We start from the raw sequence: 27,454 nt of genomic DNA, 5'->3' as shown, positions 1-27,454 counted from the left end.
GTAGCTTTTGATTACACTTCTTATGCCAGAGAATTTTAATCTCTGTACAATACTGGAATGGTTGTCTTTGCACTGTTATATCGGTTTTGACCAAGGGTGGTTTTAACTGATCTGGTTATAATTTTGACCACTTCAAATGTTAATTAAATTTTTCTTATCAATTTTAAAAACCTTCATTGCATAAACCCAATTACTTAATGACCGAAAAAATAACTAGTCTACATTCAAGTATTTATACTTTCTTTTATTTGAATAGTTAACTGAATAAAATCAATTTTTCTCAAGCCATAATAACATGACTAACCAAAAAATAATGTATACATATTAAGGGGTTGACAAAGGTTTTGAGCAGTATGGTAAATACTCTAGTGTTTTTAGTATGTTTTATTGCACAAGCAGCTTATTTTCAAAAATAACTACTTTTAAGTTTTTACTTCTACTGCAAATTTATTTTCTTGGAATATATTTTCTGCTTTACAAAAATATAAAATTGCATTACAGGTAACCTATAGGAATAGTAGAGTATTTAATTAACTCCTTGAATGCGCTGATTAAGAAACTATATCTATTATTGGAATTTCGGGAATGTTCAGTTTTGAAAGAATTGGTGTTTTTTTTTTTTTAAAATTAAAATTAGAATCGGATTTAGAAATTTCTGAAAGGTTTTACCTAGTCCAGGAAGGTACCCTTATTGGCTTGTTATTAACATGAACACATGTAATTCTACAGTGGAACCTTCTATATAGGCATTAGGGGTCAGTAGGCACCTCTTAATGAGGATGTTTTTTTTGTGAACGGGACTATGTATCTTGTTATCTATTAACAAATATTCCTTATTAGCAGACAAGGTTTTAGACCAGACATTTATCAAGAGGCTCTTCTATCAAAAATACCAAAGTGAATGAAAGATGGATGTTTTTTGTAATTTTTATTGTAATTCTAATCCCAATTGGGATTAGCTCTATCGCATTATACAAAGATTTGGAAACCTTGTGAAAAAAATTTTCATGGTTTTTTTTTGAAAATGGGCTCCATATTGTTAGAAAAATTTTTTGCTTTATGTGTGTGTATATATCTCTTCTTGAAACATCTTTTTATATATGGTTAGAACATCTACTGCTCAAAATAAATTCAACCCATGTTTCTAACAAAAATGCTTTACCGTTTTTAATTTTAACAAGTACTAAGACTATTTTAAGTTTTGGCCAGTATACTGTCGAAATTGGTTTTGATTGGCCAAAATTACATCCCTGGTCTTAACCTTGTTTTAGGCCTCTGCCAAACAATATTGAGTAAATAAAACCATTTCTCTCAGATAAGAGATTCAAGTATTCCATTCTCATTCCACTCTTGTATTTCCCCTGTCTTATGTAAAGAAAATTAGAATCTTTATGCTGTCTTATAACATATATAATGCTGTAGAGTTGTCAATCTCCCAAAGACAGATTGTAACACTAAACATATCGCAAATATTACATCTTAGAAAAATTTTATAAGAGTTAGGGGTTTATAGCATATTCCCAACATGTATTCCTAGAAATTCTATATCAATACACGCACACAGTCTCCTTAAAAATATGTTACTGGATATTGTCTTGCATAGATATGTTAATCATTTTTGGGAGATAGAACTAAACATTTCTCAAATGTTTAGTTCTATGTTAAATCGTGCGATTTCGTAATCAAGTGGCGAACTATTGAAGCTGAGACTTGAGTCACAATCTAGAGAAGCTCAACTATTGAAAGGAAAACTGAACCAAGCCCAGAAATATATTTTTAATTCTTCAGTCACAGGGCCGTCATTTCAACTTTTTCTGGGGGCGGCGGCAAAGCACATGTACTGATATACATGTGTGTATATATTATTTTTAGTGTATTTTCAAAAGCCAGGGAGCAATGGTCCCCTAAATGACGGACCTGTTCAGTCAATTGGCTTATGATGGGTGTACGGTATCCTAAATTAGAGGCATGAATTTAAGCTGATCTCCCTACAATCAAGACTACAACTGTGTAAATATTCAGTTACTTTTAACTTATAGTTTGAAAAATGAAAGGCAGCATTAAATTCATGCACACGTTTTAACTGTTGTGTACATATACTTTCCCACATTTAAAATTCTGTAGCAAATTGTAATGCAATAGACCAGAGTTGTGCTTGGTTTTGAAATTAAAGTAATACAAAAAGGAACATTTGTCATACATAAAAGAAATGAAACTACAAGATATCACTTGTAATTTTTTTTTTTGTTATAATACCGTTTTGAAAAGTTAATTTCCCAGATTAATTTTTAAAAATTATGACCTGAAGTTTCATTCCAATTACCTTGAATCTAAAAATGAGCTTGTATATTAACCCTTTTCAATACCACAATGTGAAAAAATGAAATTGTCTTTTGATAGGTCATTTTTTTGGTTCTAATTGAAATCTAAACATTTTCTTTAATTTTTTAAAGTCTACAATGAGTTAACACGAGCCTTCAAAGTGTCATCAGCACTATATACTTTCAATTAAAGAAAGCTGTACATTCATTAAAAATTTTCTGGTCAAATGCAATTTGTTTTGTACATTATTTATTGGGGAATGTTTTTATGCATTGCACAAAAATGAGTAAACATGTAAATAAAATTCAACTTGCGTATTAAGAAACGATGGCACAAGTATGACTATATGTGGTAATCGTAGTTAGCCTTTATCTTGAAATGCCAATATGTAAAGGATATTCTTGAGTTGGTACTTTTTAAAGGTTAATGGCATGGTTATAGACAAAATATATATTTTTAAAAAAATCCAACTCTTCAATCCTCTCGTAAACATAGTAGCAATTCCATCAGAATTGTGATAGAAAATTTTCTTAGTGAGACTAATTAAATTTATATGTGGAATAATTCATGACTTCCTATTGCTCTGTCAGCTGAATCTTGACTATCTCATTTAAAATTATCCCAGGCTCTTTTCAAGAGAATGAAGATACACTTATTAGAATGAATTAATTTGTCTATTGAGGACATTGGGAGTAAAAAAATTAAATTCCTTTATGAAGAAGTTATTCAGCGATTTTTTTTTTTTTTTTTTTAAATATAAGTTTTTTTTCATTTAAAATAATTGCTCTTCTCGAAGACTCTCCCTATCTTACCCATATTAATTTCAACTCTCTTAGCATGATTTTATCGTCTGTAATTATTTTGCAGAGCCAGTGAATTGTGTAAAGCAAGGAACATGTATACGTGAAAGTATAAAATTGTCTTTTCACTCCTGGTATCAAGGTTAGAAGATTCCTGACTGAATAGCCATGGGTTAATTGATTGTTCTAATGCCATTGTGATAGACAAAATTCTTTTTCACTGATGATATCGTCTTAAGAATTTGGACAACTATCAATGTTTACTGTAACTTTTTATATAAAGTGCATTCTGACTTCTAACGACTTAACAGAAGCAAACAAGGTGATCTTTAAGCTGTAGAATAAACCTTTTTCTGTCGTGAAAACATTTGGTAGTTTTATTTGTTTGGTCCTTATATATATAAAATGAAGGGTGTGTATATACATTTAAAATTTAATTCCAATTATAATAAAACCCTCTTTTGCAGACACTGATATGGCAAAAAAGTTGTCCATTAAAGAGGTTTCAGCCCAGGATTTTCAAACCTTTGTCATGAACCTCCCCATTACTTTATCTCTATCATAATACCTTGAATAAAAGCTATTACTCAGTAGATTAAAAACTTTTTAAATACCTGCTTCAGTCAATTGAAGGTACTAGTAATGACGTAAGTCCAATAGGCAGTGGCAACTGTCCAGGGTAATAAATTTCAGGGGGGATAAACCACTTATAAGTGTGAAATTTTAGTGAAATAGCAATCCTTTTCTCCTAGTAATATTTAGAATGAATGTGCACTTCTCTTGCCAGATGACTGAAGTACCAGTGTTATTTGTTCAAACTACTATCATCTATCTTTTAAACTGGAGGTGAAAGTGACAGATGCCCGAATTTTGTTGTTTTATAACTATTGGCAACACTTTTTAAATAAACAGCAACATTTGTCTTACTTTTTCAATAAAATGTTCTCCTTTCTCTCGGTTTTGTCTTATTTTTCCCTTATTTTTTTTTATCAAATCTTAACAAAATTTGTTTAATCGATTTTAATTGGGGGAATCATCGATATATTGCCAAATATTACAAATGTTGTAGATTGCAATAAATGATTCTGCCAAAGAGTAGAAATTATCATTTTTTAAGATTATATTTGTGTGTGTGTGTGTAGACCATTTGGTTTTTTAATTTTTCATTTGCATATTTTGAGGGTTTAACAAGTATATAGAATAGCATTAAAAACTTCTGTCTGGATGGAGAGAAGAATTTTGTATTTACTTATATATAGCATTCTCTCTCTTTGATAGTAACTAGCATTCAAAATTATGGTCCACATATATATTTTGGTGTATAGGTGAAACAGTGCATTACAAAGCAATTGGATATATAGGCCTATTCTAGGTTTTGTAGCATTCAATTGTCTTCTGTATTTTTAGGGCATGCAGAGGCATAAACAATATTTACAATGCTCAGCAAAGAGCTAGAAATGAAAGTTCATTTATCAGAAACGAGTACATTGGCATTGAGCAGTAAAATGTAAACAAATCCCTTTAAAAATATTAGAGAATGCAGTAAAGCCATCCGGTTTATCTCAACTGGTCATTTTCTTCCCATTTTATCTTTGGAATTTGCTGGAAGATGTCCCAATGAATGATGCACTAACTCTGTTTATTGCAGATCATGTGTCTCTGTGATTTTGCTAATTTGTTTAAATGTGTTGTTTATTTTTTTTACTTTGAAGTTTGCAACTCTAATTTTTTTTATTAGTTTTAATCACAAAGAAGGTAATCATATATTTGAAATGTAATATTACTTCAATACATTTATTTTATAGGTGACTTTTGAGGCTCTATATGGCCTCTTTAAGACCATGTCTGTGTAAATAGTACAATTCTAGATATATATTTACATGATTTTTCAAGCTTTCTGTACATGTCATTAACTATGAAAAAAAATTATCAGCTCAAAAAATTGAGCATTTAAAGGTTAAAGGTGAAGAAAAGATAGAATCGCAAATATTAAAGCAAATATGTTAGCTCACTTTTTTACTGTTTCACAGAGTGCTAATGTGTGACTAAACTATAGATTTTCTTGGGCCAAGGGGCCTTTGCAAGTTATTTAATGTTAGAGGACATTAAGTTTTCGCTCTGTCTGCATTATCAGGAGACATGATGAAAACAACTGCAGTGAACCGATTAAATGGGCAATAGCTGTTTTAGCGATGTTCATTACAGTCAGTTCCATCTAATGTTTTCTGATGCCAACTACTAGTACAGTGAAACCTGTAGAACGTCCAAAGATGGAAATAATATTCTGTTTTAGACAAATTTCCATTTTATAAAGGTGCAAATCAAAGCACTAATCATTGAACAGACTATTTTGATTCCGTCTAAGACTGAAAGGTTCCTGTCTAAGTGACTAAGACATTGGTTTCTGTTTTATACAGGTTTCACTGTAATAAAAAACTTTGAGGTTGATGCTCACTCATTACAGCTCTTTACGAAAACATAATTCACTGAAATGACCTAAGTGGTGAATGTGTGATATTGGGAGAATCTGGAAGTTTTTTAACTTGAAAAAATGCTTTGAGCATTCTATGTTAGGAATTCTGAATATTCTTTTTGCATAGTTTGATTTTGCTGTGTCGTTTGTTTTCAGATTCACTCCATGAATGAAATTGTGGAGTTTAATGAATATGATTGAAATTACCTCACTTTTATGCATGTAATTGAGAATTGACATTACATATGTTTCACATTTTTGTTTTCTTCCGCATAGAAAAAAGTGAAGAGCATCAAGAATGAATTGGCAGCGGCACGAAATGATATTATGCAACAAGTCTGCTTAAACTGTCGAGCCAGAGAATTAAGCCTCGATGGGGATGATGCTGTATGTATATTTCAAAATTTGTATACTTTTGGCATATGTAAATGTTATATTCATTCTAATAGTTTCACTATTAAATAACCGTTTCAAAACTGGGCATCCATTTTTTTTTTTTTTTTTTTTTTTGGAATTTTTGAAATTTTTTTACATTTTTAATACTCAAATTGCATTAAAAAAAACTTTGTAAGTTCTTCTTGTAGCTGCACTCTGACGGAAGCCTCCCAAGAAGTTTATATTTACCACATTTCTAACTCAAAACTTACTTAATCCTTTAAGTCTGGGCTCAACTTCATGGAGTCAAGTGGAAAAATTCTACAGTGAGGAAAAAGCAAGCCAGGGGTCTGTCCAGCCAAAATTTGGAACCGTCTTCCAGACCCTTCACAAAATTCTGGGTCTGAAAAATGGACCCTTCATAAAATAAAAATTGATAAAACCATAAATTTATCATTTTTTTTTGTGATAGATCAACTATATTATTTCGCTTCTCACAAAATTACTCATTTTTCATAAAGTTAATGGCCTTTTTCACAATAAGGAAAATTTTTGCAAAAACAGGACCCTTCAAAAAAAGTCTGAACAGACCCCTGTCATGCATTTGTGGAACCAGGGTCTGAAAGGGATGAATAAGACAAAATTATAGTATTCATATCTTCATACGTAAAAGAAGTGTCCACATGTACAAGGGAGGTGTGTTTGTGATGAATTTTATATTCATGAACCATTAGAGAAGCTATCTTCAAGTTTTGGGAAGGAGGATTTTTTAAGTAACTAGAGCTCCCATGTTTGGGTACCAATGTCGTGGAGAATAACTTGAATATAATTCATCAAAGACAAAAATGGCATCAGATACGCTATTGCACACAATGCTATTCTTTCTACTTAACTTGTAAATCGTGCAAATATAGTCAGCGTAGATCAGTGGGTCTTAACCAGGGGTCCTAGGGGAGAATTCAAGGGTAAGTTTGATAAAAGATCTTTTATGAAATAAACAACCAAATAAGCCTATCGGTTGCATTCGCGAATGTAACTCCTCAGATTGTGTTGCCCTCATATTTCAATTTATTAGCCACACATAGAAAACTTTAGGTGCCAATGCATATACTGGGTGATTATAAAAAAACTATCCCGACATATGGGTCCCTAACTATCATACCATTCACAGAAACTGAATGAAATTTTGGCATATGGTATTTTGAGGTATGCACTCAAGAATGATATGGAAAACAACAGTGTCACTCTAACAGTTACGGTTACAGTGAGAAAATTTCGAAAATATCAAATGGCAACACCAAGTTTTTTGTATTGGAATGCGATCTCCATACTGAAAAACACTAAATAGCGTTGGAATGGCACCTGTAGCACGAAAATCCCCGGAGCTAGTCAAGGAAAAAGTAAAAAGGACTTTGCCGTGCACCAGAGCATTAATGTTTGTTTCATTCGTCACACCGTTTCTTCGGCTGAGATCCCAGCCTGATTAGGCCTCCACAAGGTCATGTGGAAAATTTGTGAAACACAATAAAATGCTTTATTTTATGCTGCTTCTCTGTCCTTATTGGTTGTCCTCACTTTTAGCCTATCTACCGCCGGTGATTTTCATGCTACAGTTGCTGTTCGAACGCTATTTATGGTTTCTCGCAATGGAGATCACATTCCAATACAAAAAACTTGGTGTTGCCATTTGATATTTTCGAAATTTTCTCACTGTAACCGTAACTGTTAGAGTGACACTGTTGTTTTCCATATCATTCTTGAGCACATACATCAAAATACCTTATGCCAAAATTTCATTCAGTTTCTGTGAATGGTATGATAGTTAGGGGCCCATATGTCGGAATAGTTTTTTTATAATCACCCTGTATATATATATATATATATAATTTCTTAGTCAACCTGGCTCCTTGGATTTGTCAAGCCCTGACGAATGATAAATATGATCAGCCCACAGAAATGTGACTCATTTCTGCAAAGTCATTGAAAATCAATGTCTCTACAATGAGCTCACACTTTTGAAATGTGTCATGGGATACAGAGTTTCGAAGTTTTTCATTTTTTTGACTTGAAGAAAAAGCTCAGTTTCTGCGAATATAATGGTTTTTTTTTCCTTCTGTTTAAGGGATCTTCTGCTGATTCTGCATGCAGTGGTGAGCAAAGGATAGAAGGCAGTCCAGGCTCTGATGTTAGTTGGGAGCAATTAGAACCAGTGAACCCCATTCTATGGGTCCCTGACCATGCCGTAACTCACTGCACTGGATGCGAGGCAAAGTTTTGGACCGTCAAACGCAGGCACCATTGCAGGTAGCTATGTTGTACGTATGCAAGTATGTATGTGATTAGCCATTTTTAGTTTTTTTTTCCTCCCACCTTTTTTGTTTTGCTTAAGTTGTCTTGGTTTATCAATTTTCATTTTTCTCTTTTGTTATGCTTGAAACTGTGTGATATACATATATATGAGCGGGGTTGAGAATCAAAATGGTCCAAGTCACTAAAGTGCAACTTTTCATAACAAAGAATTTTTTTCTTGAAAGCTCAAAAAAATCAGTTTCCTTGAAATGCTTTTTTGCCTATAAAACACTTTAGAGCAGGGTTTTCCAACTGTCGCAAGAGCTTTTTTGGGGTTCTGCAAACAAAAGTGATAGAACCCCAAAATTCTCGGAACCCTGATAACTTCAAAATTTTTCTTGTCACTGTTTCACCTGTAGCAATTTTTTATAAAAAGAGTTCCTTGGAATTCCAGAAAAATCTCATATTTCGCAAAAACTCAACACCTGCATGCAAATTTTATAAGGTCTTCCTCCAAAGATGCGGAACTTTTAAATTGTTTCTTTTCATTCTGTGCACACACCCCACCTCCCACCTCCCCCACGCCTCCCTTCTGATGGCCAATTTTGTTTTGTAAATAACAATCGTAAGACATAGAAAAGGAAAAGTTTCACTTACTAACTTGACTGAGGATATTTTTCCCTTTCTGCAGATCCTTCACCCCGAATGGAACCTCGTTTATATAACATTCAAGAAGCCACGTCAAAACGTTGCATAGTTACATATGAGTGAAAATCGTGTAACTGCAACCTTGCTAAAAATGGTCCAACCCCCAAACCTATAGACCTAAAAAAAAATATCACAAAAATTCAACGGTTTTAAATTCATTTTGTTTGTTATCTTCAGATAAATTATCCAACAGCATTAAATTTTTCAAAATCATATAAATTACTTGAATAACTGTAATTTGCATTACATCACCATTGCTGAAATTTTTAGTGTTCTTATATTGCTTTCATGAAGATTTAAAAGAAAAACTTTTTAATTTTAAACATGTTTTTCTCCAAGAAATTTTTATTCCATATCTGAGCAAAGCAGATAAAATGAATCAAATCTAGCTCTTTAAAAGTTGTCTAAAAGAAAAGAACTGTAATACCGGACATTGGTGTTTCGCAAACCATTCATCACGGATCTAAGGGGCATTGCAAACAGGGGCGTCGGAACTATTTCGAACCTGTGGGTGCCCGTCTTGAGATTCATATAGGAAATTCTGATTTTTGAATCAATTCTGTGGGTGCTCGAACCCGCTCTACAAACTTCCGTAGGTGCTCGAGCACCCACAGCACCCCTGGCTCCGACGCCACTGATTGCAAACACCTTTGTCAAGGGTGTTGCGGCTACCTGTCAACATTGCTGATTGATGGGGTTTAGTGCTTTGAAGGGGTAAAAAAAAGAAACCTACAAGGGCTTAATTGCTAAAAACTGACCGTTCTTTCACTTCATTGTCTTACAGTTTTTGCTTAAGTTGGAATTTTTCACTCTTTTCAGACCACAATTTAATTTTGTGCTGATATTTGAATCTTCATATTTACTATAGCTGTTGTTGGTTTGGCGCATTGGACCGTGGGGGGGGGGGGGGGGTGGCAAATTCACTCTTTCTCTTCCTTTGGCCACTCGTTCTATATTTCAGATGAGCATGGTGTATGCCAAATTTCACACTCAACTTGGCTGACCAAGTACAGTCAACAGTAGATTTTTTCCTTTATTCTGTATTTTGTTTTAACCACTTTACGATCAAGGACGTAATATTGCGTTAAAACGCCAGTGGAATAAATTCAAACAAATCTATTTGTTTTCTCTTTTCTAATCACCACAAAACTGTTGAAAAAAACTACTTTTTTATAGGGTTGCATCTTTGTCACGAGGAAAAAACTTCTATTCTAAGGGTATTACTATAGGTTGTACTACACTGAAGAGCCAAAAAAACTGGTACACCTGCCTAATATCGTGTAGGGCACTTCTGCGAACATGCAGAAGTGCCGCAACACGACGTGGCATGAACTCGACTAATGTCTGAAGTAGTGCTGGAGGTAATTGACACCATGAATCCTGCAGGGCTGTCCGTAAATCCGTAGGAGTAAGAGGGGGTGGAGATCTCTTCTGAACAGCACGTTGCAAGGCATCCCAGATATGTTCAATAATGTTCATGTCTGGGGATTTAGGTGGCCAGCGGAAGTGTCTAAAGTCAGAAGAGTGTTCCTGGAGCCACTTTGTAGCAATTCTGGACGTGTGGGGTGTCGCATTGTCCTGCTGAAATTGTCCAAGTCCGTCGGAATGCACAATGGACATGAATGGGTGCAGGTGATCAGACAAGATGCTTACGTACCTGTCAGTCGTATCTAGACGTATCAGGGGGTCCCATATCACGCCAACTGCACATGCCCCATACCATCACAGAGCCTTGAACAGTCCCCTGTTGACATGTAGGGTGCATGGATTCATGAGGTTGTCTCCATACCCGTACACGTCCATCAGCTCGGAGCAATTGGAACCGAGACTCGTCAGACCAGGCAACATGTTTCCAGTCCTCAACAGTCCAATGTCTGTGTTGTCGGGCCCAGGCGAGGCGTAAAGCTTTGTGTCATGCAGTCATCAAGGGTACACAAGTGGACCTTCGGCTCCGAAAGCCCATATCGATGATGTTTCGTTGAATGGTTCGCACGCTGACACTTGTTGATGGCCCAGCATTGAAATCTGCAACAATTTGCGGAAGGGTTGCACGTCTGTCACGTTTAATGATTCTCGTCAGTTGTCATTGGTCCCGTTCTTGCATGATCTTTTTCCGGCCGCAGCGATGTCGTAGATTTAATTTTTTTTTACCAGATTCACGGTACACTTGTGAAATGGTCGTACGTGAAAATCCAAATTTCATCGCTTCCTCAGATATGCTATGTCCCATCTCGCGTGTGCCGACTATAACACCACGTTCAAACTCACTTAAATCTTGATAACCTGCCATTGTAGCAGCAGTAACCAATCTAACAACTATGCCAGACACTTGTTGTGTTATATAGGCGTTGCCGACCGCAGCGCTGTACTCTGATTAGTACCATATCTCTTTATTTGCATACGCATGCCTGTACCAGTTTTTTTGGCTCTTCAGTTTATATAAATGTACATAAGAGGGGAAAGAAAACAAGTTGTTGAGGGTAAAAAGAGAAATATACTTCGTACCTACTATCTGTAAGTATTACAGATAAGAAATAATATACTGTTTTCCTTTCATCTCATCTGTTTTTTCCTTCCTTTCTCTAACATGCCATTACGTTAGAACAAGGTTATCAAAACTTGTATCATATTTATCAGCGATTGAGAAATCGCACAACCATTGAACAGATTTCTTGCACTGCTACAGGTTTATTTGGGGTGGTTCTTTTCTACAAAGTTTTGCACAGAATTCCACGTTCAATGCATCTCTTCCTCAGACGAGATCCATGCATAAGATCTTGCTATGGTGCGCAATGGAGATTCATAAGTTTGCCTGTGGATATGGCCATGTTCTTCCACTGGGTCTTGAATGAGGGCTCATGAACCTCCAGTCCTATGATTTTCCCCTAGGACGCAATCTTTCCTTGTTCATGCTCTACCCCCCGCCCCCCCCCCCTCCTCCATGTCACATTCAATAATTCAATCAGCCCATAGTTTTCTCCAAGCACAATTAAAAAAATGCTTTAAATGCACACACGTGCGGTTACGATGCTACATCTAGTTTCATATCATAAACCGTGACTTCCGTACGAGAGTTAGGCACGCTGACTGGAGACTAGGGGAGAATATTGCCCACAATTTCACAGCACATGTGTGGACAAGAGCCAAAAACCATCAGCTCAGTTGCGACAACATGAAACTAAATAAACAAAGTTCAAAATTTTTGGTTGTAATGCGAATCATTGCTTGTTAATTTAATCAAAATATGTTCAAAGTTTTTGCGCGTTAACCAAACTGCTTGTTAAGCGAAGTTCCACTATATTTTAGACACTTTTTATCTACTGCGAGTTTCGCTTCTTGTTCCGCAGAGTTAATGCAGACTTTTGGTACACCCTGTACATGGAAGAAATATCCAAATTCCTTAAGGGTTCTGCGAAGTAGCTTTGTAATCATCAAGAGTTCCACATGAGCTTTCATGTTGGAAAACCCTGCTTTAAAAGAAGGATCAATGTAACTTATTGCATTGGTATAATTGTATCTATAGTAATAGCAGTAAATTGTAAGGAATAAATGACATAGACCACTTTGATATTAAACGAAACTGATGTATTGTTGGTAAAATGTTACAAAAGCAAGTCACAAAACTAAGTTCTTTGTTGATTTATTACAGTAAACATAATTACAATTTTTACTCCTAAAAAACCAGTATCTTTTATTTCATTCGTCTGCAATAAAATTTGTCTTCATCTGGAAGGAAATTAACATCTTCTGCAGTGTTAAAACTTTTTATGTTCTCAAAATATTTTTATGATAGATAGGAGGAATGTGCTTTAGAAAAAAAGTGTCTCGTTCCTTCAGTGCAGTTGTGATGCATGGCTCTTTATAGAGTATTTCTTGTTTAAGAAGTTGTATTATAGGGTAACCTTTGGTCATACATCCAAGTTTTGAAAAGAATTTTTTTCTGCATCCAACATAGTCTTGTGCAGTATGCACAACTTTTAACCGAGCGATAGTGATGTCTTGGGTTCTATTTATTGTAAAAAAAAGAAAGGTAGCTTTTTTTTTTTCGTTTAAGGTCTTCCGTGAGTGTATCAAGTTCATTTTTTCTTAAGGGATCATCTAGATGTTAAAACTAGAACCAACTTTTGAAAGTTCAATAGTAACCCAATTTTTTTCTTCCATATTTGGATTCAGTATCTCAGAAATGCCGAAATACCACATTTCATCAATTTTGAATGAATAGTGAAGTATAAATTATTGAAAAATGTGTATCATAATGTTAAACAGAAACATCTTGTTTTTGAGCATAATTGCTGAAATAACACCGATATCTCATTACTTTTTATTTTAAATGATAGATTTTAATGGGCCAAACATAATTTTATTAGGGCCAAACATAATTTTATTACTCATTTTGAATTTGGCTTTTTTTAAGTTATGAATTATTAAAACATATTTTTTTTTAATTTATGAGTAGAAGCATATATTAATTTTTACTTCGTTAGAATTAGCATAGTCGAAAACCTTACAGAATCAATTTTCATTCCAATCTGACCTCTATTTCGCGAGAGCGAGATATGAGCGATTATATGCAAATGACCACTTTTAGGGACATATGCTAGATATAAATTTGAAATTTGATAAAAATTTCTCAAGACAAATTATACAAAAATGTTTAAATATGAAGCCCATAACTTTACTGAAATGGGCAAATTATTGTTTCAAGTGATACGATAAATAATTCATCCATCCAGTTTTCAAACATTTTTTTTAAGTATTTGAGTAAACAAATAAACAACGGAATTTAGTAATTTTTTACTTTTAGAAATTTGTTTCATTCATTAGACAACATTCATGAGCTGAAATGGTAAATATAATAATGTGCAAAGAATTCACAAATTAATACCATACAATTAGATTGATGTTAATATTTATGGAGATAATTAATAAATAATGTCTCTCTCTATAATGTATATCTCTCAATAGTGTAAATCCTCGTAGTGTTTGCCAAGTTTAGAGTAGTGGCTATTGGTGGAGTCATCTCTGCTAAAATACGAATACAATGCCACAACAGGCAAAATGCCAACGAGGTGGCTGAGAAAAAGATGCCCATAACAAATGAATTGCTAAATGTAAAAAGGGGTTGTGTCACATTTTCTCAAGTTTTCTAGAAAGGCAAAAAACTTATATCTTCTCCAATAATTTTTTTTTAGTAAAAAATTTAATTACGGTGTCTGTGGAATGCATTTAATGAAGCCCTGAGAGAGGATTTTAAATTTTTATTACTTAAGAATAGCCACGAGAGAATAAAATCTGATACGGACATGACCCCTTTTTACAATTATACTTATAGTGCCGGACTCGTGATGCGAGGATCCGGGTTCGAACCCCACAGTGGTGGTCGGCTGAAGTTGGTTTTCTGTGGTTCCCAACTTCAAGGCGCAAATGCGAGCCGATCTCCCCGTTAAAAAGTCTCGCCACAGAGAGCAGCAGTCCTACAACGATAAATCATTCAACCATAACACTTCACTCATAGTTAGTAAAACTGGGGGCAGATGACAGCACTACACATAACAAGCATTACACAGAAACAAACTTTACATCAGGTTGCACTACACGTACACGCACATTCCCGCATGTACCGATTCGTTGGGGGGTTCCACGGGGGGGGGGATGCATGTGTAGTGTAGCAGTAGTAGGTAGGGGCTCGGGGATCCATGATGTTCTTAAGTCAGCCACCTCGTTGGGCAATTTGCCTGTTGTGGCGTTGTATTTGTATTTGTAATTAAACATTTTAGAGTCCCAATTCTCTAATGAAAAGTCTCAGGAAAACACATAAATAAACAAATGTACGCATTGAAACAAACTTTATTTAGGCTTTTTATACTATACAAACTTTCTATTAGACAGGGTTCAAAAGTACTCCTCTTCCGGTTGCCTCTAATGAGTTATTGGTTGGTGCACTAAAAATTTGGTCCCAAAAATCGTTATACTCCATTGGGATGTATTTTTGGTTTTATTCAAGTCATCCCTTTTACTTTGGTTATTAGAAGTTTTGATGAATAAGCTTTGCTTTGGAGTATTATTAGTGGTACACCAAGTTTTCTTAGTGGGAAGATTCGTGAGCCAATACCATTGACGTATTGCGTACAGTAAACTTTGATGCATTCTGGTTGATCAAATCCACATATTGGTCCACTGTGTACAATTTCACATTCTTCTTGATAAGTATTTTTATTAGGGCTAAATCCCTATCACGGTGAAAAAGAATTCCGCCCTCTGATGGGGAAATGAAATTTAATTTCCTCAAAACGTTCAGACTCTACTAAGAACATCAAAAACCTCATCAATGTGTTATTATTCTGCCCTCCACAGTTGTCCATAAAAAGTTACAAGATCTTTCCATCTTCAGCTCCATCAATATATTTTTTCAAACAGAACATAACTTTATTAGGTCCTTTGCCTCCATTTGTTTCGTCAAACGAAACATTTCATTTTACCCTCTCTTTAGGTTATGAATACCGAAGGTATTAACACTCAGCTGCCTAAAATAGTAGATATCTTGCACTGGAATCCCCGAGGTAAGGATACAGTAGCCATGTAGTCAATACACAGACAGAAAATATCGCTGTTTTCTTGGCAGAGCTCTTTAGCTTCTATGATTGCATCATAAAATTTTTTGCTCCTTTTCTGTACTAATAATTACAACATAATAACTACTACGTTTTAAACAATAAATAACAAAACAAAAACAATGTAAACGAAGAATACCTTCTTATGAAGGTAACTAACTCAACAGGGAAACCCTGCTGCCACCTGTTAGCGGTCTTGAGAACTAACTCTAAAAAGAGGGGTCGTGTGTGTCCTAGGCTTGACACCTTTTTACTTTTAACATCCGTTTTTTCTTAGCATCCAGAGGAGAGACTTGGCCCATTTTACCATAAAACGATGCATTGGCGTCTCTATTACATGAATCCATCAAAACATAAAAATCTGACATGACCCCTTTTTACATTTAGTGATTCAAATATGGATGCCATATATTTCAAAAATGCAGCAGCCCAATTAAAAACAAATTTTGTTTGTTTTTCAAACCCAATTAAAAACCATGGCATTTCGTTTCATCTGTATTTTTTTTAAGCATTATTGGGAATTGCAAAATGAAACAAAATTATAATATAAAATATTGCAATGTTCAACGGAAAATTCTTATATTTTTTTCTAAATTGATAAAATTTTCGTCACAAACAATTGCTTTGTGACACATCGTTCGAAATAATTATGGTAGAAATATTTGTTCAATCACGAATATAGTCACTAAAATGAAGAGTATTAAAAAAATTTTATTTTTCACCTCCATAAAATAAAAACTATTTTTTAACAGCACTAAATCCAAGCACTCTCATAGCATATGGAGTATTTATCGTTCGAAACTAACCAGTGTGTTTTTTCCTCTGCAATCAACCTTCAAATTCAGTTTATCAATGTTAGGAGTGTCCTCAAACACATTTTCACTCATATCTCTCTCATTTTTACACTTACAGCGATGTAATCTTATTTTTAGGATAAATGCAAGGTGATAAATTATATAAGATGGAAAAAAATAAGGGTTTACATTTAAGATTTTAAAGTTTGAACAATAATAAATGTGTAGATGACCCACCCCTTATCAAGACGAATTGCACATAGTCGGGTAGATAATCACGAACCATAATTTTTGGGGTGAAAACCACCTTCATTTTACAGCTTTTAGAACCCAAGATATCGCCATCGTTGGGTTAAAAGTTGTGCGCACTGTACATGATCTGGAATGGCTTATCCTTTTCATATGAATTAAGTGTCGACAAACAGCTTCTTTATCTGTTTTTTGAACTCCTGACAATAGTTTTGAGAAAAATTCCTCAGCTTTCATCTTAACTACAATAAATTTATTGTTTTTCCTGACAGATGCCATAGCATTATATCAGTCATCGGGCAGGTAAATAGGATTGCCTTTTAAGAAAGTTCAATTAGACCAAAGTCTGAATCATAGGGTAAATATAAATGACCAGAAACCATGAACTTTTGTTCCACAACATCCACACAAGTGCTGGCTTGTACTAGTTTCATCACGATTAGGCAACTTTTATATTCCTATTTTGGCCCCATACATGTATCACTGCATGATAAACACAATGTGGTTATGAGTTGTTGCATGCAATGTTATGTACTTGGCAATGGAAGAGGCAATTTACAGAGAATCTCTTGATGTCATACATTCATCCCAAACATAAATAACAGCTTTGTCTCGTGACATGGTCATGCACACCTTAATTGTAGCAGTACATGTTACAGCGATATCTTCTGAAATAGAAAATTTTGGAAACGGGAGTGCCTTTTTGAGATCAATACAGATTGCAAAGATCTGATCTCTTATTTTTTGCTAGTTCTGCATTGTATTCAATATTGACAGCATGTTTGAACTTATGAAGGTTTTTAACAACTGGCTATTGCGAAGATTAATTTTTTGGAAAGAGAAAATTCAACTGCCTTTCACTTTCCAGGTGAAGCATTCACTTGGAAAGTGTAGGTTGAAGTGCTACCGGCAGGATCATACAGGCTATGGCATTTAACGTTGCCCATGTTTACAAAATTGTTCATACTGCTCCTTTGTTATAGGAGCTGTTTACAGTGGTGGCTTGATTCTGTGCAGCCTTAGATTCAATACATTGTTGAACATTGATAAATCTCAATAAAACACGTCCAGTCACCTGGAAATATTGAGCGTGTGAACTTTGAAGAGGAACCCAGGTCAATCTATGCTGCTGCTCCCAATTCTTTGATCTCAGACATTATACGTATTTTATGAATGAACGGCACAGACTAAACTGTATTCAGTAATATTTATCGATATGTGCTATCCTGCTTTCAAAACCAGTAATGCTAAATGCCTTATCCTGTAGATGTGATGTTTCACCTCTAAACGGAGATCTGTGGAAGTCGCTAGGAGCAAGTTCAGATAATAATGATGAAATCCAATCTTGCAGCAGGTAAAGGAATCGTCTAAGCTTCAGTTGTGTTCATTCCCCTGTAAGAAGTAGGCCTATGTATTTTTTTTTCAGCAGTTGCATTGCACGGCTACCCGCCTCTTTAATCATCGAATCAGCCAATGGCATGTGCTCTGATATTTCTTGTATGTACACATTTGGTCAGAAACATTCAAATTTTGCTCTGCAGTTTTATTGAAACTTTTTTCACCCTCTTCCTATTTATGTACGTGTATTTCATCATGTGAAATATTTACAAATCTCTCTGCTATAACGGAATTTTTTCTCGTCCCATTTCAGAAAGTGTGGGCAAGTTTTCTGCTCCAATTGTTCTAATCAGATGATGCCTGTTCCGGCAGAGCAACTTTTCCATCCTGTCCGGGTCTGCAACTATTGTTACATGGAGCTTCAACCTCGAGAGTCATGTGATAAAATGCCAAAAGCTGTCATCACTGCAGCATCAAATTAGGGCTCGATTAACCACCCCCTTCCCCAACTCCCTATATCTTCAAGAGAAAAATGAAACGATTCATATGTAGCCTAGAAATGAAACACTTCAATATGAATGTTTCAAGAAAAATCCTTTATAATGTAATCTGTACACAAATGATAAATAATTCGCTGAATATGCAAAATTCATTACATGATTTCTTCGACTTTGCTTTGTTCATTTCGTAGTTTTGTCATCTGTTGCTGTTTTTTATTTGAGTCTTCAGGGTTATTTTCAGAAAAGGAATGTAATATCTATTTTTTTGAAAAGCCGCAAATCTTTGAAGTAAGAAAATTGAATTAGATTTCTATCTGATAAGAGATGACATTTTTTGTGCTCTAATTGAGCGTTCCCATCATCAATCTTCTGAGAGGCGATAATTACTGCAGTGTATATTCTCATATATTGTTTGTAGTTTGAATTTAGAAGATGCATACGTCAATTGAGTTTCTATAAAGTATACTCGTGTATTGAGAAGCGCCAAGCTTTTTTCCATATGAATGATTCAAAATCTTCCCCCTCCCCTCGTAATAAGACTACTTTTTTAATAGAAATAACAATCAATTTCTATATTACACGATTTGTCTATATCTTGTTTTCTGACTTTACATTTCGTGAAAGTTATGTATATCGTGCTAGTCTTATCCGATCGGAAGTTAACATTGGTTCGTTCGTCCATATAATGTTGATGTGTTACTTTTTATTTTTTAGAAATGGCTGTATTCGATTTGAATTTATTTCTCAAATTTATTCGGGATTTCAGAAATGCTTTATATATTTTGAGTGTAGTTATTATTATTCAAAGTAGTGTTTCTGTCAGTGCTGTTTGTTTTATATACACACACTCATATATTATCTCTCGTCCTACATTTTTTGAATGTTTTTGTTAAATATGTTGTATCAGATCGGATATTGAAGCATTTTTGTGTGGTACAGTAGAAGGTTAGCGATACAGTGTACGGGATGTTAATCGCCAGATTGAATGGGTGTTTATCGTTCTGAATGATTGTGTGTGCTGTGCGAGACACCAGTGTGTTGATCAGAGTCTTCCAAACGCATTGGTCCCATCAACCTCGCTTGCTAAGCCAACCAATAAGACCCAGGTCCGTTTCGAGAGCAGCCTAGGGCCCCCGCCCCCCCCGGGCAAAGTGATATTTCTGAGGCCCGTACCTGGCTAAATATAGTTGTTTTCAAGAATTTTTACCAAATCTCATTTTTGTGAAATTCCCCGGGCTGTGCCCATGCATTAAGATGGCAGTGATATGACCCCAGTATATATCTCTAGCTTTGATATCCTGTTAATCAGGCCCCAATCCCCCCCCCCCCCTTTGGGAAACAGGCTCTTGTGCGGGTGTGCCGAGTCTTCCCATTTGTGTCAGCTACTCTGGTACATTTTTCCACTTAAATATTGTTACTAAGTCATAGAAATTATTTTTATTTTTCTTTAATTTACCCCTATCGGGGAATTAAAAAATAAGTTATGGGGGAAGTTGCTTATCAAGCTAGTCATGGCCTGGATAGGTTCATAGAATGGAATAAACTGAACTGGAACCCAGATCAGGAACCCCTATTGGTTCACACAAATTTGTGTGTGTGTGAAGGTGAGGTTTATCACCTCATTTAATAATTGTTGAGGGATCATCATTGGAATATTTTCTGCCAAGCCACTCAAGACAGAACATCAGTTAACTATGCTCACTCTTCCAGTAACTCATTTGCAGAAGCATCATAAGGTTTATGCATCTGGTAAGTGTTTGGCATATACTGCGAATTTTGATTTCTGAACAAATTCTGGGGGTGCGCAGACTTGTGGTACAGAATACTGTGGATGCTCAAGCAACTACTTCACACCCAACTCTATGGTCACTGCGCCAGGTTCTTTGAAATTATCCATACCATTCTGACACTAACTGCATAGGTATCCAGTTCCTGGTGGGACTCCTGTTGGATGATGTCGTGACAATGTCCTTTCATCATCAATTTCACTTACACATTTTGGCTGAATATATTTTGTGAAATTGAATGAATTTGGGTTAACCACGGCACATTTACAGCAGTCATATGCCATGTTTTTAATTGCCTGACAGCATGTGCTGCGCAACTTCACGATCAAAATTTGATGTATGGTATTTCAGTAAAGTCTTTAGCGAGTCTTACGAAGATGGATTAGTGAAATGAGAGCTGTTTTTAGTCACTTTTTTCTGCCTTCACTACTTGACCTTAGCCTTGATTGCACATGGCGAGTCTACTCATTGTCAAAAAATAATGTGCATCATCAAAAACCATCTTCAAGTGAATAAAAAAAACATGTTGAACTCTATTTTTCATCATTTCATGTTTTTCTTGGCTGGTCTAACCCAATTTAAACTGAAATTTGATGTTACCTCTCTTTGTTTGACTAACATTTTCTAACGGTACTATTACATTCAAGGTCAGAACACGTGATGTAACAATGCTAGCATTTCAAAATTGGAGATAGTCACAGCGAAAATATCGAGTGACAACCCCTGCTGCATGATGTAGTTTCATAAATGTGTTCCGGGCGCCATGGTTTCACTAGTAGTTGCTAACGGTTATGCAAGGTTTTTCATGTAAAATTCATGCTTATTTCATTGCACAATAAATGCTACATAGTATGGATCTTCATAATTTCATATGAAATGTCACAATTCACTGAGGAAGGGATTTAATGGGTAAAATTTTGAATTACAAAAAAAAAAAAAAGTCTTATCGGAACCTAGATACACACTGAATGTCATCTCACTTTGCTCTTAAAAAGAGTCAAAGCTTTGCTATAGTCAAAGTCCTTGTTCATAATCGAACATATATTTGTTGAAATTCAATTGTTTGGAATTATGCCACAAATCAAAGTTCTGGTTTTAGTGCATCAGGTTTATTATACAGTGGAACCTCTCATTACGGTCACCTACGAACAACTGCAACCTCTGAACAATGGCCACATTTTCTTGGAACACACAGAACGCAGCAATTGGATTAACATAATTAACATTAATATCAACCTCTGAAGAAGGATTTCTGAGTAACAGCCGCTTTTGGCCAAGAAAATAGAGAAAGAATAGCATAGGATATATTAGAGGAAGAAGCATATAAGAAAAATAATCCTCAATATATATTTGCTCCAAAGTTTTTCTTTCTTGAACCCTATGAACATAAAACTACTTATAGGTTCTTCCTTATTGCACAAGGAGGCCCAAGACAAAATTTTCATCCATGAAAGATATCGTTTTGGTGTCCCCCTCCAGCTTATAAGCTGCATGAAAACTGTCAGCAAAATGAAATGCAGTTGTTGTAGTTTTCTCTTTGAGTTATTTCATATAATTCATTCATGGTTTGAAATTTCAGAGAGAACATTTTTTTCTTCAACAATTATTTTTCCCTTTACCTGCTGATTTGGTGCCCCTGCTGCATGTAGTTTCATAAATGTGTTCCGGGTGCCACGGTTTCACTAGTAGTTGCTAACGGTTATGCAAGGTTTTTCATGCAAAATTCACACTTATTTCATTGCACAATAAATGTCAAGCTATATAATATGGATCTTCATAATTTCATGTGAAATCAAAAATGTTAATTTCCCTTCCCCCCCCCCGGAATGCTCTTAATTCTTCAGAAAACCTCTTTACAACGGTTACTGGGAGGTTTCACTATAATCACTGACCTTTAAAAACGAACATGTTCTTTTACCTATTTAAGTGATCGTTCAATGTGTTATTCTTCTGGACTAGTGAATGTGCTTTGAAAAGGGACCTAACCTTACCTACTGTACGACATATTGCTGTTTACAGAATGTTATTTCCCTCGAAAATTCTGATTTTTTATTCCAGATTTGTTTTTCCCCCGAATCCGGTCTAGAATGGATTTTGTTTTAAATCCTCGTAATTTGTAAATATGTGTATTGTGTGCATGTAAAGGGAGAAGGATCTGTTGTAATACACGAACATTTTCTCTCCTCATACATGTAATTTCTTTTTATTAGATTTGATTTTTCCTTTTTTTGTATGTTAATCAAGCTCTGCCAGAGGAATATATATACATTTTTTTTTCTTCTGCACATGAATGCTTTTTTGTCCTCGTAATTTTTAGGATGAATGCTCAGAAAATTGTATCGATTGTGAAAATCTAAATATCCAGGTGAAATTTTTCCTAATTTGTTTAAAAAAAAAATGTTTATAAGGGTATACATATTTATTCGATCTTGAGAAGAAAAATTAACGATGTTTGTAATGATTTATCCAGCTTATATTGTGTGATTGTCCGAATGACATATTATTAAGCAGCGGCAACAAGAGGTTTTATTCTATGGCTTTTTTGTGTTGTTTTCCCCAGCTTTTTTTACATTGTTGGGCTTATTTCCCTGTTTCCTATATATGCTGTTTTAACTGGTAATATAAGTTGGTTTTTTTTTCTCTTCCTTTATGTGCGGTGTAATCTTGTTCTATATTTCGGTGGAATATTTACCCTGTGTACAGATAGTATTAATGGCAAAAAAAAAAAATAGAGGCTATTATTATTATTTCAATAAAAATCTGTTATGTTTAGTTTTTGTTGCTGTGTTCCTGTTTTTTATATACAGGGTGTTCATAAACTGTGGAGAAATTTGAGGGGTGCAAATACCCATCAAGAGAAGTAATTTTTTTTTATCTTGGAACCTATAGTCGTAATCAGGGCTCTTAACTAGGGCAAACATGATTCGGCCGCCCCTACAACTTTAAAATTCAATAATTTTATAACGGGTACTTTGTTCCCACCTAAAATTGTCGCCTTCTAAATTTTGCCGCCCAGGGCAGTTGCCCCCCATCCCCAGTTACGGCCCTGGCCGTAATACACTCGGTGTCAGAAAAGCATAAACTAACGTGTCCGCGTTGAAGTATCAGCAGTGAAAAAAAAAGACGAACGAAAAATACGTTGTGCAATCCCATGCAGATAAATAAAGACATAAAGACCCATAAAAGACAATCAGCAATGATCCCGCAAAGGTGTCGTTGCATAGTTCACATCGCGAATGAAAGAGTACTACTTAAACCTACGTGCACTTACTACTATTTCACCACACACCAACTCTGGCCATATCACTATACTACTACAATTTACTGCTATTAACGAGTTGGGTTGGAAATAAAAGCACCATCTATTGGTGGTCTGCTCAAGCTCATTAGGGAAAAATATTTAGTTATCTATATTCTCCCGCCCCCCTGTTCAAAGCCGAGACCTGACGGCAACCTTCAAGGGTGTTGGCGAGCATCTTGCCAATCCGGTATAAGCGAGACCAATAGACTGGCGCATCTTGTAGCTTTCTCGTGTGGTATTGATCTCATTCACTGCAACAAGGATTCTCTTGCGATGAGGTACTCTGCAGAGTACAGCACCCACAAGAAATCCGGTGAGCGTGGAGACACATCACAGGTCCACCGCCTTGGTCACAGCAGGCAAGATGCCCATAACAAATGTGGATGTCGTATTTCTAAAATGTAATTCTAAAAACTACGTATATTATAAAATGCCCATAAAAAATATTTATGGTTGTGTTATTCTAAATATGGATAGCTTCTCCCAATAGAATTGGGATATTTACCCCAACATGTTTATCGTGTCTTTTTAAACGTCATTCACATGCAATGGTAGTTAATGAAAATTATCCCACTGGCCCCTTACATACTCCTGGACCCTTAAGGGGGTCCGCAGACCTTAGCTGAAAAACACTAATACAAGATAAAAGAATTTATGTTGGTTTGTTCAATTGTATTAGAATTTGCTACCCCTGGGATATAAATTCAATCCACTGTCAGGGATATGCGGCATTCATGATGTCAGGCAGCGGTGCTGGAGGCTCCATCATGCAAAAACCGCATGTCCCTCTATGTCGTGAGCGCTTCTTCAGACAGCATGCTGCACAAGTCAAATGTTCTGAGAACAGGCAAGGTCCCGCCAAGGATACCTGCCCAGATGTTCATGGGAAATCTCTGCTGGTGTTTATGAGAGACATTCATTCATTCATGCTGGTGTTTATGAGAGACATTCATTCATGCTGGTGTTTATGAGAGACATTCATTCATTCATGCTGGTGTTTATGAGAGACAGTGGCGTTGGGAATTGCTTTCATGAAGCTAGAAGCGAAGATTTTTGCTTTTCATCTTGATGGGTACTATCAAGACGTATAGTATCTACCCCTCCAATTTTTTCTAAACAGTTTACCAACACACTGCATACGTGCGTTTGTTTATGTGATTTGGATTTTCATTGGGGGTCTTCAACCTTTTTTTTTTCAGTTGTGATGAGCACTGTATTTTCCTTGCATTAGATAATGAGAGGGTTGATGGCAGCATCTACCAAAAACGTATCCATTACAGTAGCAAGGATTTTCTGGCCATGGAATCCTTTTATAAAATAATTCATTTTTAATGCAGCAATGTGAAAGAAATGATGCAGTCTTCTCATCCATGCTCACAGACGTCATGAAATTCTTCCGAGAGCAGTACCCCGGGGGGGCCCCCATAGGCGGAGATAGACTTGGAAGTTTTAGGGGGATGATGTAAATTTTCATATATGCATATATACTATATTAGATCAGTCAACTTCACCTTTGACGAAGATACGGGGGGACCTCAGAAAAACGAGTAGTTGAATTTTTCAAGAATTTTCCAGGTATTGTCTCGGGAAAATCACTTGGCCCATGATGCCCTTAAGACTGCCCTGTCCGAGGGCTCCATAGATTCCTAGTTAAGAGCCCCTTTCATAGGCCGGCATTACACTAAAAGTTTAAGAAAAGTTCTTTTATAAAACTTTAAAATTCAACCAATAGAGTTAATTCCAGGCCATAGAATTAATTACTACCGTAGACAAAAAAAAGGTTTTGTGTGTCAGAATCACATGTTATATTCTTGGGATCTACCAGTTATGTGTCGAGGTGGTTCTGCCATCTACCTTTTAAATTAGAAAAATTGGGAAATTAAGTGGCTATTCTAGAGTAGGGGGGCGCGGTAGCCCAGGTCAATAAGATACTCGCCTAAAGTACCAAAGGATGTTTCGCGAGTTCGATGCCCGATTCGTCCTTGCCGGAAAACTATCCTGACACGGGTACAACAGAAACGGCGACATGACCGCAGAAAAAATTGCTACCGTCGGAAGTCCCCCTCATCGAGAGGTATAAAGAAAACAAGCCTGCCGTTCGGAATCGGCAATAAATTGTAGGTCCCGGGGTCTAATTAGCCCTCGGGTGCAGAAAATGACCGTGGTGCGACAAAAATGATCAAATGATATTCTAGTGTATGTAATCAATTGTGACGCCCAACCGGAACCATATGGTCCCCACAGGCATAAATTTGTAATAACTAATTAACAAATAACTAAATATTAATATTTGTAATAATATGTATGAGCACTGGGTGTACTCATACACAGAATTTTTGTCGTGTGGGGGGGGGGGGCCTTAAACCGAATATTTCTATAGGTTATAATGGAGCTATCGATCCATGTACAGAGCCTTTCAACATATATACAGTAAAACCTCAAAGTCGTCACTCAAGTTATCCAGAAATTATGACGGTTTAAGCTCAGTGACGATTTAAACGGAGAGCCGTCAGTTTCAATGTTTATAAATTTAAAATAATGCACCATTTATCAAAATATGAATTAAAACTACAATATTTTAAAAAAATTAATAGATAATAAGAAACAAAACGAATTTTTTGAACTTTTTAAGCGTTTAGTACTCAACTCACCGTATGTACACCGTTTGCCGCTGTGGTGGTGGAGTGGTTATAGTGACGGACTCGCGATGCGAGGATCCGGGTTCGAACCCCACAGTGGTGGTCGGCTGAAGTTGGTTTTCTGTGGTTCCCAACTTCAAGGCGCAAATGCGAGCCGATCTCCCCGTTAAAAAGTCTCGCCACAGAGAGCAACAGTCCTACAACGATAAATCATTCAATCATAACACTTCACTCATAGTTAGAAAAACTGGTGGCAGATGGCAGCATTACACATAACAAGCATTACAGAGAAACAATAAAACTTCACGTCAGGTTTCACTACACGTACACGCACATTCCCGCATGTACCGATTCGTTGGGGGTTCCGCGGGGTGCATGTGTGGTGTTGCAGTAGTAGGTAGGGCCTCCAAAAAATGGCTCGGGGATCCATGATGTTCTTAAGTCAGCCACCTCGTTGGGAAATTTGCCTGTTGTGGCGTATTTGTATTATAGGTAAATAAATACACTGGTACATTTTTATATGGTAAATAAATACTAATAAATAATTTTGATTTACACTAATCAGAGCAAATGTTAGAATAGTTAGCATCTCTCTACAACACAGTTTAATGCACATTAGTTTTTTATGCGCATGACACATTTAATTGCAGTGATTTTAATTTTTTATCAGCAGTTTTTGACTTCAGGGGTCCCTGGGCAGGGCAAAATAGATATTAGAGAGCCTTCTCAACTGGAAAAAAATATCTGGTTTACAACAAAGATATTTTGTTTAAACTGAAGCCCTAAATTAGTGGGGGACCCATGCAAGAATTATGTCTACCTCGAACAGTCCCCCCTAATGCTTCAAAAACTGTCTTTTTAGTCGAAAAATGAACTTCCTCGGCGCTGTTTGTTTTGCTTTGTTTGTTTGAGCTGTTCCGTTTCGGTATAAAAGGCTTTTATGGTCACTTTCGAACATATAATCATGAAAATTAGAACTGGTTAAAATTTGCGAAATTGAACACGTCTCTCCAGGTAGGGGGGCTCAGGATGCTCTTTAGACGGCCCTGCTCGAGCCCTTTCCAAAATTTGCTACGCCGTTTCCATTATAGGTTCATCGAAAGACTGGTTATTTGTTGTATCAAGCTTTTTCTTCAAAGGAAACCATAGAAATCATCCATTCCTCTCTCTCAAACTTTTCCATAGTGACGTGTTAACCGAGGGTTTAATAACATTGTTATCTATGGAAACCAGACGAGACCGAACTAAAATGACGACTTACCGAGGTT

The 27,454-nt window shown here is 35.8% G+C and overlaps 1 protein-coding gene across 4 annotated transcripts in view; it reads left to right on the top strand.

The window, feature by feature from the left end:
• LOC149084676 (phosphatidylinositol-3,5-bisphosphate 3-phosphatase MTMR3) overlaps positions 1–21,172 on the top strand; it is a 58,551-nt gene extending 37,379 nt beyond the window's left edge. Inside the window, exons 12-15 of one of the 4 annotated variants that reach the window (XM_089235097.1) lie at positions 5,872–5,982; positions 8,093–8,274; positions 17,889–17,975; positions 18,273–18,618. In XM_089235097.1, coding sequence (XP_089091223.1) covers positions 5,872–5,982; positions 8,093–8,274; positions 17,889–17,975; positions 18,273–18,441 — 549 coding nt within the window. In that variant the 3' untranslated portion in view covers positions 18,442–18,618. Of the gene's footprint in view, positions 1–3,189; positions 3,484–5,871; positions 5,983–8,092; positions 8,286–17,888; positions 17,976–18,272 lie in introns of those variants that run through there. The other 3 variants (XM_089235098.1, XM_089235099.1, XM_089235101.1) reach the window with 3 other exon arrangements.
• The last annotated feature ends 6,282 nt before the right edge of the window (positions 21,173–27,454 follow it).

Source organism: Pholcus phalangioides, unplaced genomic scaffold (genome assembly GCF_987345545.1).
Source record: "Pholcus phalangioides strain wild (caught in Gottingen) unplaced genomic scaffold, Ppha-v1.0 ptg000008l_1, whole genome shotgun sequence".
Lineage (NCBI taxonomy): Eukaryota > Metazoa > Arthropoda > Arachnida > Araneae > Pholcidae > Pholcus > Pholcus phalangioides.
The sequence above is the reverse complement of the archived record's forward strand: the minus strand, read 5'-3'. Positions and strand labels throughout refer to the sequence as shown.